The following is a 19,237-nucleotide window of genomic DNA, read 5'->3' on the forward strand; positions in this document are numbered from 1 at the left end:
GGCAGAGGGGAACACTGCCCCGGACAGCCGGCACCGTGACACGGGCGATAGTATTATCCCGGGGGACGGCCACCCATCCCGGGCACCACAACTGTGCCGCGGGCAGCTAGAAGTGTCACGAGACGGGACGGATAGGCTAGAGGAGGCGGCAAACTGGGTACAAAGAGTGCCGGGGACCGGGAAGGTGGCAGTGCCCGGAGAAGGACACAGAGGGCACGGGGCTGGAGACTGGGCACACATATAGGTATTAGAGGAGAAGGAGAGGGCAGCTAGTGCCACCCTATATATGTGGGTACAGCGGGGGAATAAGCCTGCCATCCCACCATGCCAGCTCAGTAGCGGCCACCCCATAGTGTTATATGAGAAGTATTAGCAGACTGACCTCCATTGTGCCATAGGACCTGGGGGAAGAAGAAGCAGCTGGGCACAGTCTATCCTCAGTGCCCACTCCTGCCATCCATAGCCCCAGCAGCATCCTCTCCCCTCCCCCAGGCGGCTATACAGAATTGATCCTAATTTCATCCTGCAGCACTTGTGTGACTCCCCCCAGGGCCTGGGGTGGGGGGCATCAGTCTCCTCCTCCTCCTCCTCATCCCCCCCCTCTGCACCCAAGGGAGTCACAATCCCACACAATAGGAACTTTACCACAATAAGTGAGGAGGGAAGGGGGGAGACTTGTGAGAGGGATCCGGCTGCACTGCTACACGCAGCCCGAGCTTCACCACTTCAGGACACTAGTGGGGGAGGCTGCTGAGGAGCCGTGGAGATGTCCAGGAGGAAACAGGCCAAGCCACGCTCCGTCAAAGGTAAGGGGCTAGTGGGAGTGCTGTGGAGGCATGCACCCAGGGCTAGCGGGGGGAGGAGGGGGATGGGGGTGCAGGGACAGCTGGGGAGCTGCTGCCCTGGAGGGAGGGGGGCAGGGGGTTCTGGACCAGCTGGGGAGCTGCTGCCCTGGAGGGAGGGGGGCAGGGGGTGCTGGGCCAGCTGGGGAGCTGCTGCCCTGGAGGGAGGGGGTGCTCCCTACCTCTGAGGAAGCTGTTGCCCTGGAGGGAGGGGGCAGGGGGTGCTCCCTACCTCTGAGGAAGCTGCACCTTGGAGAAGTCGCACGGTAGGCTCGGCCTGTATCCTCCTGCATAGAGCTGCGGTTCTGAGCAGACACGTGGGTTGGAGACAGGCTCTATCCCAGTCACTGGGCACAATAAACAGTTCCTCCCTTCACCAGATGGGACAGCCCCATGGCTGAGACAGTGCTCACTGCTAAAGTTTGCCTCAGATTTTCTGGGGATGCAATGGCAGGCTACTCTGAGGGGACATCTGTCCATCATTTCACCAGCTATCCATTATAGCTCTCCGGCTGGGGCAAAACTACAACTCCCAGCCTGGTGCTCTCAGGGCATGCTGGGAGTTGTAGTATTACAATAACTGGAGAGCCACAGGTTAGAGAAGATGGCAATATGGTGTTTAAAGGGACACTAAACTCAACTGCAAACTAAATCTAATTAAAAAAAAAAAAATAATAATTATAATAATAATAATATATATATATATATATATATATATATATATATATATATATATATATATAGATCTATATCTGTCCTGAGATGTGGCTAGTGATGAAGGAGGCAGACGTGTTTCCTGCTAATCCCCTTGAAGGACCCTTCAGCCTGTCTCCCTCCAGACTGTGGTGACCACTCACAGGCAACAATAGACACTTAAACTTTGCTATTTTATAACAAGAAGCATCCATATCTGTATCTGTCAGTATAAGAAATGTTATGGGTTTTCTTCCAGATGTAAGCCATGGAATGAGTTTTTTTTCAATGATTTTTGCTCCATAGGACCGGTGCTTCCAGACAGGCTATAGGTATCCTAGTTGTAGCTATATAGAGGCCACAAGCAGAATCAGTAGCCCCATCTGCTGAGAATGCCGCAGTTTGTAACATGTTGTTTTGTTTCTCTTATGTTATTATTTATTTGTTACTATTTTATACTATTTTATATATGTTGTTTGTTGTGTCCTGTGCAGAGAGATACATGTATATACACATACATGTGACAGGCACTGTGATGTTTCTTATTGGCAGTGGAAGCCTTGAATATCAGCCAAGGAGCCTATATTACTAGGGATTTCATCCTGGCATTGAACTTAGGGTTCTTCTCTGTTAAAAAAAAAAATCAAGCTGGCTTCTGTAGTGGCGTAAATGGCTTCCAAAGTCCATAGGAATGTGTCTGCTTCCGAAGTTTGGTCACATGATGGCTGTACAATCTGAAGACAAGTCAGAGAACAGATTGGATCTCCATGCCCTAGTCCAGAGTTGGTGGTGTGTAGTCCTATGTACCACAAGCATGAAGAAGATGGAGGATAGGGCCCAGCGCTTCTGATTGATCTTCTGCCAGGAAGGAGACCTTGACATTTTCCGCTCACCCCATAATATTGCCCTGTCTTCCTATTTTCAAGTTTTTTTTTTTTTCAATACAGTTGGCATTGCATTATACAATTTAATAAAGATTGGCACACTGGTTGAAATATTTAGTTCTACTTTTCACTATGTGAGGAATGATAAGGTGTATAATAAGTAGTGGTCACCACCAAAAAAAGTAGTGGGGGAGATCTTAAAGGGTTTATCCAAGAACAGAGAAGTGTAATAGTGGCGGCAGCAGCAGCCTATGGTCTAAAATACCAGAAAAGTACTCAGGGCAGATGCCCAGTGTTGGTATGGCACAGGACCGCTTCTGGATAGTAACAATAAGACTGGTGGGGACCACTTGAGCATGAATAACTATAAGGGATATGAAGAGTAATATATAACTTGTATAACATTTGCAAAAGCCACTTTTTTGGCCACAGACAAGGCCACAGAGTCGTACTTGTTATGTGTGCCACTATTTGAAGCCTACTTGTACAGTATTTATCTCTGGAAGCAGTGCTTTTATGGGGAAATACATCATGAGGCTATCTTCACACAATGTACAAACAACAGCCGTTATTAATGTTCATGATCATTAAAAGCGGGTGTTGTTGTACAACAGCAGCTGAGGTTTAGCGTTAAATGAAACTAAACATAGCCTAACACAGTATCGGAATCTGAATGCTATATTACAGGTCCATACAAAGATATAAAGACCGTTATTGATACACAGGTTTCCTACTAGTGAATAGTATATTATTTTCCCTATTTATCTTGCCCATAGAAATTAATTTCCAATTAATTCTAATTATTTTTTCTTGACATATAATGGAAGTTCTTTATACTCCTAATTAATGCTATATTGGCTAGTTGCAGGGAATAAATCCTAATCCCTCTTCAATACCTTTTTAATGCTACGAAGATTCTCTCTACGACCTTTAAGACTTGATGCCATGCCGAAATGTAGAAATCATGGAGATCTCATGGCAAAGGGCTCGGTTCTATTTATTGTATTGCATTTGATATGACACACAGGTGAGGACCCAATTGGCTGCATGTTTGCGGTGGGAAAAGTCAGACTAGCTTGTCACACAAGTAACATTTTCACTTCATTTTGCAGAGAGACAATGTTACACTAGTAATGTGCTTATTAAAGTATAGAACTAGTCTACAGCCCATCCTCCATACTGCACTGTCTTGGTAAAATCCTGCATTCTAGACTATTTTAAGGCTACTAGGGACTAGTACTGATATTTGCTGATGGCTATGCTCCATTGTTTTCACTATTCCTCCTGGGAATAGACAAAATAAGTTATACCTCAGGTGCATCAAGTTTGCCCATCATAAACTTAGTCCAAGTCAGGGGTATACAAACGACTGTATTCTTGTGAAGCAGCAGTCTTATAGGCTTGGTTGTCCAATGCAAACATGGCTTCTGGAATTTACTATGCATGCATATTTGTTCAACTTGTGTCTATAAGTAGCAACTAGCAAGGACAAACGCTGCTTCCTGGTGCTATGCAACTCCAATGAAACCAGGGTAATTGACATTCCCATAGAGCAGGCATATAGCACATATACTTTACCCATTGGCTGGAAAGTCTTGGTTGTTGAAGTAAGAACATTGGCCCAGATTTCTTAAAATGTGTAATCTAGAAAGTGGTGTAGACTGCCCAGAGCAACCAATCACAGGTCTGCTTTCACTTTACCAAAGCTGAAAGGCTAACTGTGATTGGTTGCTGTGGGCAGTTTACGCCCTTTTCTGTTTTTCTCACTTTGATAAATCTGGGTCGAATTCTTGTCTCCATCATTGTCGCTCATATAGGTACTGAATCCTTTGAGGGTGACAAGTTCTTTATAACTTTCCATTCACTGTATTGAAAATGCAAGATGCTTTAAATTGGTGACAGTCCCAACTAGACCTTTACCACTTAGGCTCCGTTCACATGGAGTAAAACTGGGGGAATTCCGCCAGCCTCCGTGTCATACTGGGAGTCTATGGGAGGCATATGAGCACAGAGAGAGGAGGCGCACAAGACTCCCAGTATGACACAGAGGCTGGTGGGATTCCGCCGTGGAATTCCACCAGTTTTACTCCATGTGAATGGAGCCTTATTGTGTATGAGATGTCTGATATACACATCTTTTTAAGGATAGTCCAATAGGATTTTCTTTTTTAGATGTACTCCCATTTGGTAAACCTTTGGGCAATCTAAAATGGGCAAGTATTCAACTGGCAGAAGCGAGGAAGGATTTGGCAAGTCTAGCATGTTGCTCTGCGTGCAGCGTGATGCGTCACCTAAATATGGCTGCTGTCCTCTTCAGATTGTGTTTCTGCGGTAACAGCTGTTGTGACAGATACAATTTACGGTTTACTTACACGTTTATTGCTGAGTTTTTCTTTAAGTTATCATTACAGAGGCTGCAATTAAGTGCAATATTTTATCCCGCTGCTATGGCCTCCAGTTTCCGTGGAGACACTTAAGAGTTGGGCCTGAAGGCTGCACTAGTTCCCTACAAGATTCCCAAGCACAGCATCAGTGACATGTCTTTTAGGAGTTGTTCCTTGTGCAAAAAAGTGGCATTTGCTGAACAACACGCAGACTGTAAAATGTCCAAATCAGCTGACGGCTCTCACATTGTGGCACCAATTTCCTTCAGTGCCTTTGCATTTAGCAGCTTGAATACATTTTACACTGGCTAGAAGTATAGAAATGAGGAGGCGATAGAAAAAAATATTAATTACATTGGTTACAATACTGAAAAAATGATAGTCATGATTTGTAGCATTAGATGTTACTTATGTAGTAATGTGTTGATTATTATTTGCTTACTAAATATGTTACTATTATTAACTATATTGGATCTCCCCAGGGACAGGAAAGTATATAAAATATAGTTAAATCCAGTCCTGGAATTATTTGTGCAGTAATGGACAACTATGGACTATGGACCTGAGACCCTGCTGGCACCTGAGCCTAGATGTCAGCAGTCAGGGGAGTGACATGGTCGCGGGCAGCTTGCCGCTATTTTATTTATCTTTTTGTGATATGGAACTTTTTGGAGTTTTTTAACCCTTCACAGTGACATTAAAATTTAGATTAATCTTTACCATGGAAATGTATGGAGCTTTTATGTGTCTAGGAATGAAAATAAAAATAAAACAATCTTTGAGTTTATTTCCACTGGATGGCATTAGGCCAGTGTGAACAGCACCTAAGGCCTCATTCACACGTTTAATAATTTTTCTGGACCGCAAAACCTCCCACTATTTTTACTCCGTGGTCCGCATAAATTCATCCGTATTTGCAACTGTATTGCATCCCTTTCCGTAAAATGTAAATAGTACTAGTTTGCATATATTTGATCCGTGTTTTTACGGACATCACAGATGTGACATCCGTGACGTCTGTAAAAAATACAGATCCCATAGACTTCTGTTGGTAATCAGTACCGCAATCACAGTCCGCTCTAGAGCATGTCCTGTTTTTTTGTGGAACAGAATACGAATCAAAATTAAAACAGACCGTGTGAATAGCCTAATATACATCAATGTGCTCTAAGTTGAACCGTGATCCACGATTACGGACAACTTTACTGAACGTGTGAATAAGCATGACTGAATGGTAATAGAATTGTCTGGCCATTTAAATAAAAAGAACAAAACAAACAAAAAACAATAATAAAAAAGTTGTACACACCTTTTTGATCTCCCAGTGCTCCCATTCCAATGATTTAGAGTTTCACCTCTGTGTATTTCCTGGTCCCTATTGGCACAGATATTAAATCACAGCAACCAATCACTGGCTCTAGTTGCTCACCACTGTGGCCAGGGATTGGCTGTAGAGATCACATGTCAGTGCTAAGAGGCGCCAGGAATTACTGATGGGACTCAGGAAGTGTGAGAACAGGAGCAGAAGGGGACCAGTGAGGTGAGAATGGCTACTCATACTATTAAACCATTCTTAGTGCCCGGACAACCCCTTTAAGATCTTACTTTCATATCACGTTTAATTAATTGACTTTTTCTTATGAATTTGAGGGTTTGAAATATATTCAAATAGAGGAAACTGCTGTTGTGAAGACACTGGTAATTGTTCCAGGCATGCAAATAAAGGGAACCCCAGGGTTAAAGCAGGGTCTTCCCAGTGACATATGCTGAACGATGAAACGAGAGATGAAGATTAGACGTACCACTTAAACCACTGGAAGATGAAAGAGGAATCATTTTACTCCACAAAGGCACATTACTTGTAAAGAGCTGGGGAAGGCAGCGTGAGCTAATTGGAGTGTTTGTTTTCATCTCTGAATGTGTGTGTGTTTTTAAGTCTTTATTGCCTGAAGTTAATTGATGGAATTTTGTCTTTTAAAGAACCAGCCATGCTTGGTAAATTTGTTTCTAAAACAGCTTCTAAGAAAACTTGCTTTTATCTGTCTTCACGCAAAAGGGATTCTTCTTTTTATTTCAAGTGGAGTATTTGTACGCTCTCGTTCACACTATGTTTGTGCATTCTTTTGAAAAGTAAAGTTTTTATTGCAAGATAATAACATTGCATCTGGTGGCTATTCACTTCTGTTTACATAAAACATGATCTGTCTTAGTCCTGTCCAGGAGCATGCATCATTTTTGCGTCCTGTTATATTCTGTTTTAATGGTAAATATGGGATACAGCTTTGAGAAGTTCTAGTTCTTATGGCAAAGATTCCGCTGGTGTATGGAGTCTTACAGGCAAAACTCCATGGGAAAGCCTAATGCAAATTAGGAGACCTCCAGAAGGAAGACAACTGTCTCTTTAATGCCGCCATCTGAAGGAGGAGAAATTTGCATGCTAGTACTTAACAGTAGTATAGCTGTGTTGTGTGTGGTTTTGAGTTAACACTAAACTAACTGTAGCTGACGTCATTGTTTACATGTTGGTAATTACTACAGCACACAATAAAGCCCCACAATTGTGTTCTATGGTTATTATGCTACAGAGACATAACAGGCTTCTTATCGACACTCCAGCACAATGGGTGCTCAGATTAAGAGTTATTTGTTCTAGTTTATTAATTAGTTCTTACTACAGCACTCTATTTATTTTATTATTGTTGGCCTTCAAATCTTCTTGATTGATAGTTCATCCAAGTAACATACCCAAGACAGTAGCATAAGACAGCTCGAGCACACTGCAGGGGCACCATATCAGTCTACCTCTTATACATAGTCACATTGTGAAATCACGTGCTACCATAAAGTGGGAAGTTTACCCCCTCCACAGTCCTTGCAGTTGGGTTGTATGAGATTATAAAAAGTACGCCTTTTCCTGTATAACCTGATTCCATCACAGCCTATAGTTTATATACCTGTACAATAAAGAAGTAATGTACACACGGTATCTCATATACTTCCATCTTTTTTTTTATATATATTAAATTTTTCTTTTATTATTTTTCATATTTGAACAGTAAAAAGCATTTATATTTCAATTTCACAATACATAAATATTACAATTCTAAAGCCCATCCCTCCCCCTCCCTCTGCCGTGAGGTGGAGAAAAAAAAATTAAGTTTATAACTTTTTATCATCCATTATGGACAACTATTCAGTCACCGATACAGTGGCTCAAACTTCCTGACACATCCCTCCCACATCTCCTTACTGGGAGGGCCTCACTCTGATCTTTTATTTTGGAAGTGATAATCTCATTTGCATCAGATTCTGCATGCCCAATCCCTTTGTTCCTGCAAGAGATAAGCTGTTGCTAGAGATTGCTGGCAGCTGCTTAGGCTACATTCACACGTCTGTTGTTCTGTCCGCAAATGCGGGCATGCAATTGCGCACAGAACATAGAACCAATTGTATTCAATGGCCCTGTTCACACGTCCATGGCCGCGATCCGTGCCGCAAAAAAAAAGGACATGTAATGCGGACCGCAATTTGCGGCACGGCTCACTACGCTAATGAAGTGGCAATGTAGTGCTCTGTGAAGCACGGAGCACTACAGATGCATATTTATAGTGTGGGCCACGGCTGCGGGTCCACGGTCACGGGCTGCACTACGGATGTGCGAATATAGCCTTATCCCCCTCTACCTAATGAAATAAATCTTCATTCCTACATGAGTGTCTGTTAATGGGGGAATCAGGAGATATATCTATAGGTCGATTAAGCAGATTATAGCTGGCTTTTTTTTTTAAAGTTTTATATATAACAAAATATGGTAACCAGCAAAATGGGGGATATTCCTCAGGAAATCAGGCCAATTAATTACAATTAATATAGGGACACTTGAAGGACATCCTTGTTATCCATTTTTACTAAGTTAAAAGCATATGAAATATATTTAAATGTATTGTAAGAAGCTAGTAGTGGTAAACCATTATGAGCATTTTAGAGTGCACTAAAATTCTTTGCGTTCTCTAATATATATATTTATATCTTTGAAGAAGAAAGAAATCAGAGTGTGATCACTTGTTATTATATCAAGTTGTTGGTATTCTAGCTATGTATTGAATGATCCTATACCATGTTCATATTGATGAGGTGGTTTGTTGGGGCATTTACACAGACAGATTATGTGACAGATTTTTGAAGCCAAAGCCAGGAACAGACTATGAGCAGAGAACAGGTCATAAAGGAAAGACTGACATTTCTCCTCTTTTCAAATCCATTCCTTGCTTTGGATTAAAAAATATTTTGGATAATCTGTCTGTGTAGACAGCATAACTAGATGACCAGGTTGGTCTCCCAGGGCCTTTCAAGAGAAAAAAAAAACTCTATGGGGAGATTTATCAAACTTGTGTAAAGTAGAATTGTCTAAGTTGCCCCTAGCAACCAATCAGGTTCCACTTTTCATTCCTCCCCCCTAAATCTTCCCCTAACAAGAATGATTAGAAGGTTAGGTATGTATACAGTATATCATCTGAAAATGCCAACAGTTATAGTTAGCAGGTTCCTAGCCCGATCCCCTGAATAGGGGTTACTGATTGTATGTCTGAGGATGGGGCCTGGGGTAGTGAAAAGGGGGGTCCCTGCTGTGTTCCCCAACTAATGGAAATAGTCAAGGAAATAAGGCCATTAATTGTAGGAGATATCAGCATATTGGAAGAATGAATGGAATTTATCGCCAAACCTGCAATGATGTGTTAAAGGAGAAGTCCGGCGTTTTCTAAAAGCCAACAGCCTGCAGGGGGAGGGGGGAAATTGATTTTAAGTAACAACTCATCTCTCCCTGTGCCCCCACTGGGCTCCAGGATCTCCGGGGTGTCCACATCACGACACAGTGTCTGGGCGGGACACTGCTCCAATCGCTGGTTGGCTTAGAAGCCAATCCATCAGCCCGGACAGGCACCCCCCCCCCCCCTCTGAATTGTGATGACGTCATGAAAATTACTTCAGGCGGGAGTCCTGTGGCCGCTCCAGCCACTCACTGATTGAAATCAATTTCCCCCCTTCCTCAGCAGGCTGACAGCTTTTAGAAAACTTCTCCTTTAAGGTACAGCCACGATACTGCTTGTTTGTTTGTTTTGTTTCATTTTTTTTTTTTGTGTAACAAAAAAAGGCATTTTGACACTTTTCCCACACAGTAGATAGCCGCCTCCTTCGATAACCAGCTGTAAATTCTGCCCGCTGCTTTCATCAAAATTTGCAAGTTGTACCAACAATTCAAAAAGAAATCTGGAGCAGTAAAATAGCATTTTGCTTTCTACCCTACGTTGTATAAGAAAAGGCAATGTTCACAATGGCATTGGATGTTACGTCACAGATCCTGTTATATTGGACAAAAACCAATCACTATGGCGGAAGCTGACAGACCCCATCATTTTAGTGGGTCAGTGGCTGCAGTGTCTGTCTTCTGTGCTCTGTTTATGATGGAAACCAGATGCAAACACCGCCTATACACATTTACATGCGCGCCAAAAGCCATTGATTTTAAAGTAGCAATGGACAAATTCTACTGCTTTATATTTTACTGATGTGGTCGTAACCCATGGCTATGCGTCATCACTGGTGGATGGAAGGCTGAACCTCTTGGGCCTCATTAGCTATATAATCTAATTAGGGGAATTATCTCCCAACAAAATACATTGTAATTAAGAAGCATTATAAGAAGAAATATTTTACTCTATGATCATTAATATGCCTCTTCAATCTAAGGTTGTTTATAGCTGAATGTTCATGTTATTGGGGGAAGAAAAATAGCTTGAGCAATAGGTCTCTAACGCCTATGGCCTTTGTCAATATGTGACGCCGGCCACAGTAGGGCATTTATCTGTGCAATACATGGGTTTCCTTTACATAGTACAAAGACTTAAAGGGAGTATGTATGGACCTAAGTGCAACTGCAATGTTTAAAACTCTACTCAGGAAGGGGGTAGAATAAAAACCCTGTACTTACCTTCCGCACTTCCCCATTGACAACCCTATCATAGAGCCCTGGTCCCTGCCACAACCATTTGCAGGTAGAATAAGAACTTAATGACTGCAGTGAGGCACCTCTGCTACCACTGATCAGCTGAGTGGGTAACTCCTTGTTATGACCCTTATCCCAGAAGTGGACTGCATTGGAGACTGGAATTCTTGGATACCGAAAGTAATGGTGGCGGTGTTAAGTAAGATTTTTTTTTTTTTATAATTTTCCTGAGCAGAAATGTAAAAACAAATCTCCTCAGATAACCCTTTTAATCTTTGTCACATGCCCTTAGTTCCCAGAGATGTAAATGTCATCACAGTCTCACCCGTCCCTCCTCACCCTTTTCATTTGTACAATTTATAATCCTGTTTCAGTTCAGTGTGATGAAATAAAGTCTGTGTGGATGATATTTCCATATATTTAGCTTTTCCTTAATAATTAGGAGTGCTGTGCGGGGAATATGCCATTATAGCAGATATATGGAATGAAGATTACCCATTGTCAGCGTTAGGTGATGTATATCTGGTGGAACAGTGATATCGCTGTGATGTTGAGACATAATTATCATCTGTCGGCTGATAAATATCAGTGACACTTCTAAATCCCTCTCGCTCGAAGCAAAACAGAAAGATGTAGAATATCTTAAGGTGGCCATATGTATGTCACATGTAGTATGGTACTGCAGGTAACAAGGCATATAGAAGAAAACATTGCTCATAGGCTGCCATGTTTATAAAAAAAAAAAAAAATTACATTATATATGTTTTTTTCAGGATAAAATGTGTTTAGTCTAGCATTTAGGTATAAATGAAAAAATAGGTCATGTGTGAGTCTTGATAAGAACAGGAGATTAACCCCTGAATAACTAAGCCTTAAAAGGGGTTACCTAGACATAAAAATGTATATTTATATTTTGCTGGGGCACTATAAAAATAAAAAACACATAGTCACCTACCTCGGTCCCATGCAGCTCCCAGTGTCATCCATTCCCTTACGGACAGGTCTGTCCCAGAAGTAGGAAGAAGAATAAAGAGTGGGAAATTGAATGACATCACACCATTAAATGCAGCAACTAAGGTAGGTGAGTATGTCTTTTTTTTTATAGTTCCCCTGGCAAAATATAAAACAATCTTCTATTTTCTGTATTGCACCGTTTTCTCTGTTTTGGTGCTAACTTACCCCCTCTACCCGGGTATAATGTTCAGAACACAGTCCTCTCTATCTCGCTTTGGATCGCTCTTGCCCCTCGCTTCTGAGGTGAAGGACACATGATTTTCGTCTTAATTCTGAAATTAAGTTTCACCATCCTCTGTATATACTTAGACCATCTTAATAGCATTATGGGCCCCTGGGCAGAGCTGGAAATTGGTCCCATCACCGCTGATCAAACTCCCCAACTTTGCGGCCCCTGCCAAGCACAGACACAATGATTATGATGATGTAATGGGGGGGGTCCATAGGCCTCTTGTCGCAGCGATTTGTGAGCCTTTACTATGTGTGTGGGGGGGTCAGAGTGACCTTGACAGACAGAGGATCAAATTGCTCATTGCTCCTTTCTCTGTCACAGTCAACGTTTTACAGTCCAGAGCACAGAGGGGCCCCCTATGAATCATGGGCCCCCAGGAAGCCGGCTGCCCTGCCCAATGGAAAAGACAGCTCTGTATATGCCACTAAAAACATTGAACAAGCTTTATATTATAGTATACTAAATTCAAAACCCAATAGATTTATTTATAGAAGCACAGCGCTCCTTAAAATGTCATTGGGAAAGGTATTAGGTATTGTGATGAAGCCTCGATGATAATTCATTGTGAAGCACTTTGTAGTCACTGGTTGTAGATTTTACGTACGGTTAAGCATGCATGAAATTGTTCACATTAGGAGGAGTCATTTTACTTTATTGGATTTTTGATTAATTTGTAATTGCTATTAGCCAATCAGAAAAGTAACAGATCATTTATTGTTTGACCCAATTAAAGAAGCACTCCCCCCTCCAAAGTGTTTTATTGTTCCCCGGCTGCAGGCTGGCACATATACTCACCTGTGATAAACACTTTCCCGTGGTGCAGCTTCATTCCAGTGCTACATTACAGCTGACCCCCTCCATTCTCCAGTGAGAAAACTAGGATTCAGTGTCTTTAATGCTTTTCTAGAAAACTCTGACTGGGACAGACAGAAGATGAGGTCACATGGACGTCAGCGGGATTAGCATGGCGTCACAGTACCAAAATGAAACTGCGTTGCAGGGAAGTGTTCATCATAGATGAGTATATGTGCCAGCCTGCAGCTGGGGAGCAGATAAAACATTTGAGGGGAGGTGCTTCTTTAAGGGGGAACGGCAATTTTTTCTGGTGTTTCCCCAAATAATGAAACATTGAATACAAACAATCAGGTAGATTTATAATTTTATCCAGAATACTGTGCAGTTTATTTGTTATGTTGTAGGCACTTCTTAAACACTTTTTGGGTAGTGTTTGACGTGGAAAAGTGGCCTAGCAGAAAAGGGTTGTGGCTGATCAGAGTCCTGGCTTGAGTGCGACTTTGGGAGACAAAAAATGTAGCTTCAGGTTAAGTAAATCAACTAATATGAGCACTAGACCATGTAAGGTCTTATGCACACATTCTGTAGGTTGCATTTACACGTCCTGCAATGCAAATCCGGTAATGCATGTAAAGAACCTGTGAATGGGACCATTTAAATGAATGGGTCCGTAGGACTGCCTCCATGATTACACTATGCCATGTTTGGATGAGGCCTAAATATGTGCTAGATTTATCAAGCAGCATGAGCCACCGTGATAAATCTGGCACATTTTTAGGCTGTCTACAGGCTTTCCTCACAGACTCTTTGGAAAATGAAAGGTGGAATCTGATTGGTTGCTAGGGGCAACTGAGCCTGTTTCACTTTACACCATGTTTGATAGATCTCCCCCGATGTTTTTTTCTGGAGTCCCCATTGACATCTATGGGGGGGGGGGAAATGCCAATGTTTTAGTGATAAATTGCCCAAACTGCTATAAAAAAAGGGCCAAACCACACAACATCCTGTGGGTATTGCATTTCACCTCTCCCCATTGATTCTTTTTGGGACAAAAAAAAAGTAATGGGCCAATTTTGGCATGTTTATTGCCATTTTTTCCCCACCCTAAAAGTACACTTCACCCAGATAAAACTGATGATTGGAGTGGGTTTCACCACTGAGACCCAACAAATCTTAACTTTTGACATGCTATTACTTAACAAAATGGGAATAACTTTTTTATAAAGATGACAATATATTGCTATACTCTTTCTTATGCAGAAATAGATAGAATGATGGGTATTATGTATGGCTCAGTATCTTATGTACATGCTCATTACCATGTTTTGTAAATAACCTTGTACAACATTTAGTTCTGTAAGTGGTAAATGTACAGCACTGGGTTGATGTAGCTGCGGAGTTGCCGGTGCTGAATACAATTGTATGCGTATTTATGCATAAATATGTATATTGTGCACATGCTCTATTATCAGGCAGTCATAAAAAGTCACGTTCCCAGAAATTAATGCTTGTAACAAGTGCTGGAGTATTAGGTGCTGTGGAGCTGTACAAGCATTTATTCAAGGCAACCTTTATTTAGAAACCACCAATATTAATGCTGTACCAGACTGTAAATAATTGTATTCTTATGGATGTAGCACTTGAATTCCCTTGTCTCTGTGCATCTTGCTTCCAGCTGTAACATTCACTCGTCACTGATCCAACAATTTTTGTATTAAAATAGGGGGAAAATTCCAACTCCATATCCGTTTAATGAAGACATTAATTTTAATACCTCTTTCTATGTGAATGTCACAGCTATGTAATCTATACTTTGGTAGGACCACCTCTATTGTGCAGCGTCTGGCATCCACCAGGTCACTTAATCTGCATGAAGCTCTGATGGAATAGCTACATAATTTCAGATCATCTTGGTAATGGCGCTGGACCCAGCATGCAAACAGCTTGCGAGGCCTTCGCTCCAGGTTATTAGCACAACTGTTCAGAGCAGAATTAGAATAAAGCCTTTTCCTAGCCATAAAAGGTTTGTATCAGGTGACAGCATACTCTCGTCTGGTCTTTATGAAGGCCGACAGGACTCAAGTGTCGGTGCTAAACCACCTGTCTATTCTGCAGTAAGGAAATCAGAAAATGTATGGAGCTTAAAATCCAGTGTGTGTCTAGAATCGCTTTAACCCCTTCATTGCATAGAGAGTAAATAGCAGGAAAGTATTTAACACAAGGTGGTCATGTTTATCCTTCTTGTGTTTTTTTTGTGGATGGTTATGAACAATAGAAAGCATCTTGTGGATTAATTATCGTGAGTGGTAGCTGGCTTCAGCTTTTCCAGCCAAGGTCAAATTATGGGCTTTATGAACATCTGCTAAACAAAGGGCCCAGTGGCCGGGGTGGCAGGGTACATGGAAAATATTAGAATAGACAATAACTTTATATAATGAGGCTGTCCTTTTATGTTCAAAGAACCATGTTAACGACAAGAAAACAAAACTAAATCAAATATTTAAAGTCTGTAAAGGTAAATGATAGAAAAAACAATAACCGTTTTCTTTCCAGGGTTTATTATTTAAAGGAAAAGTCTAGCAATTTTTTAAATTTGTCAGCCGGTTGGGCAGGAAGGAACATAATAAACAATTGCTACTTACCTCTCCCTGTGCCTCTGCAACGCTGGCTTGCCGCTCTGGGACTCAGGCCGAGCTCTGGGATCTCCTTCGGCTGGAACTTCACAACCCGGTTGCTGCCCGCTCAGCCTGTCAGTGACTGGGGCGGGACACTGCAGTCACTGATTGGCTGATGGAGCAATCCATCCGCTGGGTCAGGTATTTCCCATTAGTCGTGATGACATCAGAATTTTTGGGGAAATTACCCTCTGGCAGGGGTCCCAGAGCCTGTGATGCAGCGCTTCCGGAGCACAGGGAGAGGTAAGTAGTGATTGTTTATTATGTTCCCCTCTGCCCCCACCGGCTGACAAATTTTAAAAATCACCTGACTTCTCCTTTAACATAAATTATGGTTAGTTAAAGAATAAAACATAAAAAAAGATTCTGTGCTTAGCTAGTACAGAGAGAGAGCAAGAACTGTGGTTTAGTGAATGCAGTTCTTCTGAGCAATATTTGGATGCCCATTGACTCCAATGGAAATGTGCAGTACTTAAAAGGGGATCTTGTGGAACCTAAACATTTTCTAAATCTTGAAAGAAAGGCAATTGGATACCATTTTTTTCCGGTTTGGTTTCTCATGGCTTGATATTTTTTTCCTGATCCGTTATGTTTGTTTGGTACCTCTAGATTTGGGGCATGTGAGATTGGCAGCTTACATTATTTCCCACACTGCCTTGCACTGCAGCATTCCTTGCTTGCCAATCTACCCACTTGTAGTCCGCTCAATACCTGCCTACTACACCTCTGTGAATATCTTTATTAACACACATGTGAGTGATGAGGTTGTGGGGCAGGGTCAGTCCAGATGTGTGATCATGTGACATCACAGTCATGGGAAAACAAAGTGGAAACTGGCTGGTTGAATTCTTGAATTGAAATGTAAGTCTTGATTGCCCCCTGCAGAATTAGTGAACGGTAAGAAAACACCCCAGGCACTCCATGGTAAGCGTATTTTTGGGAGATGTGACCATTAAAAAAAGCTATCAAACCTTGTTAAACTATGTGTAGTGGCCTATATTTGGGCTCCTAGATGCCACCTTGGTTGCCATAGTTGGAAAGTGCTTTTTTGCCCATGGATATTGGATTGCAGCCAAATTCCTTTAGTTTAGGTATACAAAGTAACATGACAGTGGTAGCAGAATAAAATATAGATTAAAAAAATAATATGAACTGATGCCATAAAGATACTGATCAAAACATGAGCGCTATAGAGATAATCAAAATTGATCATGATTATTCATTTATTTTATAAAATACATGGTAAAAATGTCAGCAAAACAATAATGTGAATTGTTATTAGCTAGAAGTCCACCTACTAAAGGGATACGGCCACCAATGTTTCAGCTTTTTGCTATGCAGTCCCTCTAAGCAGAATTGATCCTCCTTGCCTTTATATTACCAGAGCTCTTCATTTAAGTCTGATCGATCTCCCTTAATACGCATTGTAAATATTTAGCCAGCGTAAATATTTTATGGTATTGTTTTTCCAACGCTTATAATGAAAGCCATGGAAAGGAAAAGGAACATTTCTATTTGATATTTGGATCTTGTATTTGTACCTGCTAAAGGGTTTATAAACCTTCTGTTACATATAGCACCTTAAGCTATACAATACACATGGATACTAAATGGACATTCAGTACAGCAAAGTCTTTCAGATTTTTAGGTTGGTTAGGTCTGTTGAAGGTAGCAGAAAGAAAGGAAATATATTGCCTTTTTAATAATTACAGCCAGATACTTAGTTATTCTTTTTTCTAATCTATTTCTTCTGATTGTAATTTTTTTGAACATCAATATGGAGATAACCATCTTTTCTGAGCCGAGATAAACAACAATAGACAGTACCTGTCCCACTGACATGAACAGGATATATTACTAGGCAGTGGCCTTGGAGGAAGTCATTTCACAGGGAGGGGGAGGCTGACCTGTGAACTTCGTCTATTAAAATCTCTTATTTACCTTTCACTGTAAATGCTGTACAGATTGCTTTACAGCAGCCTCCTCCTTATGATCACAGACAGAAAAGCGGGTCTTAGCTTAGTTTTAGGCTTAGTAGTGAGAGTAAAAACTTTTAAGATTATTTTATAATATAGATAGTAGCAGAAAAACAGAAATAAAATCAAAATTTTTAAAAATATATGTTTAACATAAAACTTGATTTAAACATTTTGAGAGGAGTTTCTAATAGGAAGACTGGACAGATTAAATTCACCCTATTGAATACCTGTTTGGGTCTATTCACACAGGGCCATCATGTTGGGGTTTTTGACCAAAGCTAGTAATTGGACAATGACCATGTTTTATGAAAAAACCCTCACTTCAGTAGGTCGCCATTAAGGTAGGGGTCTATCCTTTTTTCCTATTAGAGGAAAGATGGTGAACACTGCTTATATGTCACTGACAGGATGTATGTATAAGTTGTTGCTATGAGATATTGCTGTGAGATGGTCAGGGAAAGGACTGTTCTTCCCTACTATACTTGAGGGCTTAGCTCCATAGCTAAGTCAGCCCACTTTACTGTCTCCATACAAAGAAGGGGGATAACTAGCTAGTCAGTCGCAGTGGCGGATTAAGGATACCATGGGCCCCGGGCGGTTCAGAAATTGTGGGCCCCCTGCTAACCACACTCCCTCTAGCCCTGTCCCCACCCCACTAAGCTCTGCCATACAGGAGGCTGCTGCCTATGGGACACTTCAGCTGATAATGAAAAGGACTTACAGGAGGCAGCTTCTCTCCATGAGGACTTACAGGAGGCGGCTTCTCTCCATGAGGACTTACAGGAGGCGGCTTCTCTCCATGAGGGATGTTTTGCTAAATCAAAGTTGTTCATTTTTCCTTTCCATCTTGCTCAGAACATCATGAAGACTTTCCTGGTCATGACTCGTCCCCACAGGATCTGCCAGACAAACATTTTAGACTCCTCACTCCAGCATCATCCTTATCTCTATACAATGTCCACATCTACTTCACACAGTTACTGTGCCCCCTCTCTCTCCTTCAGTAGCATCCCCTCCATATATATAGCCCCCTCTGTAGCATCCCCTCCATATATATACATAGTATATAGCCCCCTCTGTAGCATCCCCTCCATATATATATATATATATATATATATATATATATATACATAGTATATAGCCCCCCTGTGTAGCATCCCCTCCATAGTCCCCCTGTGTAGCATCCCCTCCATAGCCCCCTGTGTAGCATCCCCTCCATAGCCCTCCTGTGTAGCATCCCCCCATAGCCCCCCTGTGTAGCATCCCCCCCATAGCCCCCCTGTTTAGCATCCCCTCCATAGCCCCTCTGTGTAGCATCCCCTCCATAGCCCCCCTGTGTAGCATCTCCTCCATAGCCCTCCTGTGTAGCATCCCCCCATAGCCCCCTGTGTAGCATACCCCCCATAGCCCCCCTGTGTAGCTTCCCCACTGTGTAGCATCCCCTCCATAGCCCCCCTATGTAGCATCCCCCCTCTGTAGCATCCCCTCCATAGCCTCCCTGTGTAGCATCCCCTCTGTAGCCCCCCTGTGTAGCATCCCCTCCATAGCCCTCCTGTGTAGCATTCCCTCCATAGCCCCCCTGTGTAGCATCCCCCCTCTGTAGCATCCCCTCCATAGCCCCCCTGTGTAGCACCCCCCCTCTGTAGCATCCCCTCCATAGCCCTCCTGTGTAGCATCTCCTCCATAGCCACCCTGTGGAGCATCCCCTCCATAGCCCTCCTGTGTAGCATCCCCT

General features: G+C 42.1%; 1 protein-coding gene across 2 annotated transcripts in view; it reads left to right on the plus strand.

Moving 5' to 3' along the window:
* Positions 1-343: 343 nt before the first annotated feature.
* Positions 344-19,237, plus strand: part of ZNF423 (zinc finger protein 423) — a 198,357-nt gene continuing 179,463 nt past the window's right edge. For both annotated transcript variants that reach the window (XM_069965945.1, XM_069965948.1), the window contains exon 1: positions 344-806. In XM_069965945.1, coding sequence (XP_069822046.1) covers positions 767-806 — 40 coding nt within the window. In that variant the 5' untranslated portion in view covers positions 344-766. The remainder of the gene's footprint in view (positions 807-19,237) is intronic.

The sequence above is a fragment of the Dendropsophus ebraccatus genome, chromosome 4 (genome assembly GCF_027789765.1).
Source record: "Dendropsophus ebraccatus isolate aDenEbr1 chromosome 4, aDenEbr1.pat, whole genome shotgun sequence".
Lineage (NCBI taxonomy): Eukaryota > Metazoa > Chordata > Amphibia > Anura > Hylidae > Dendropsophus > Dendropsophus ebraccatus.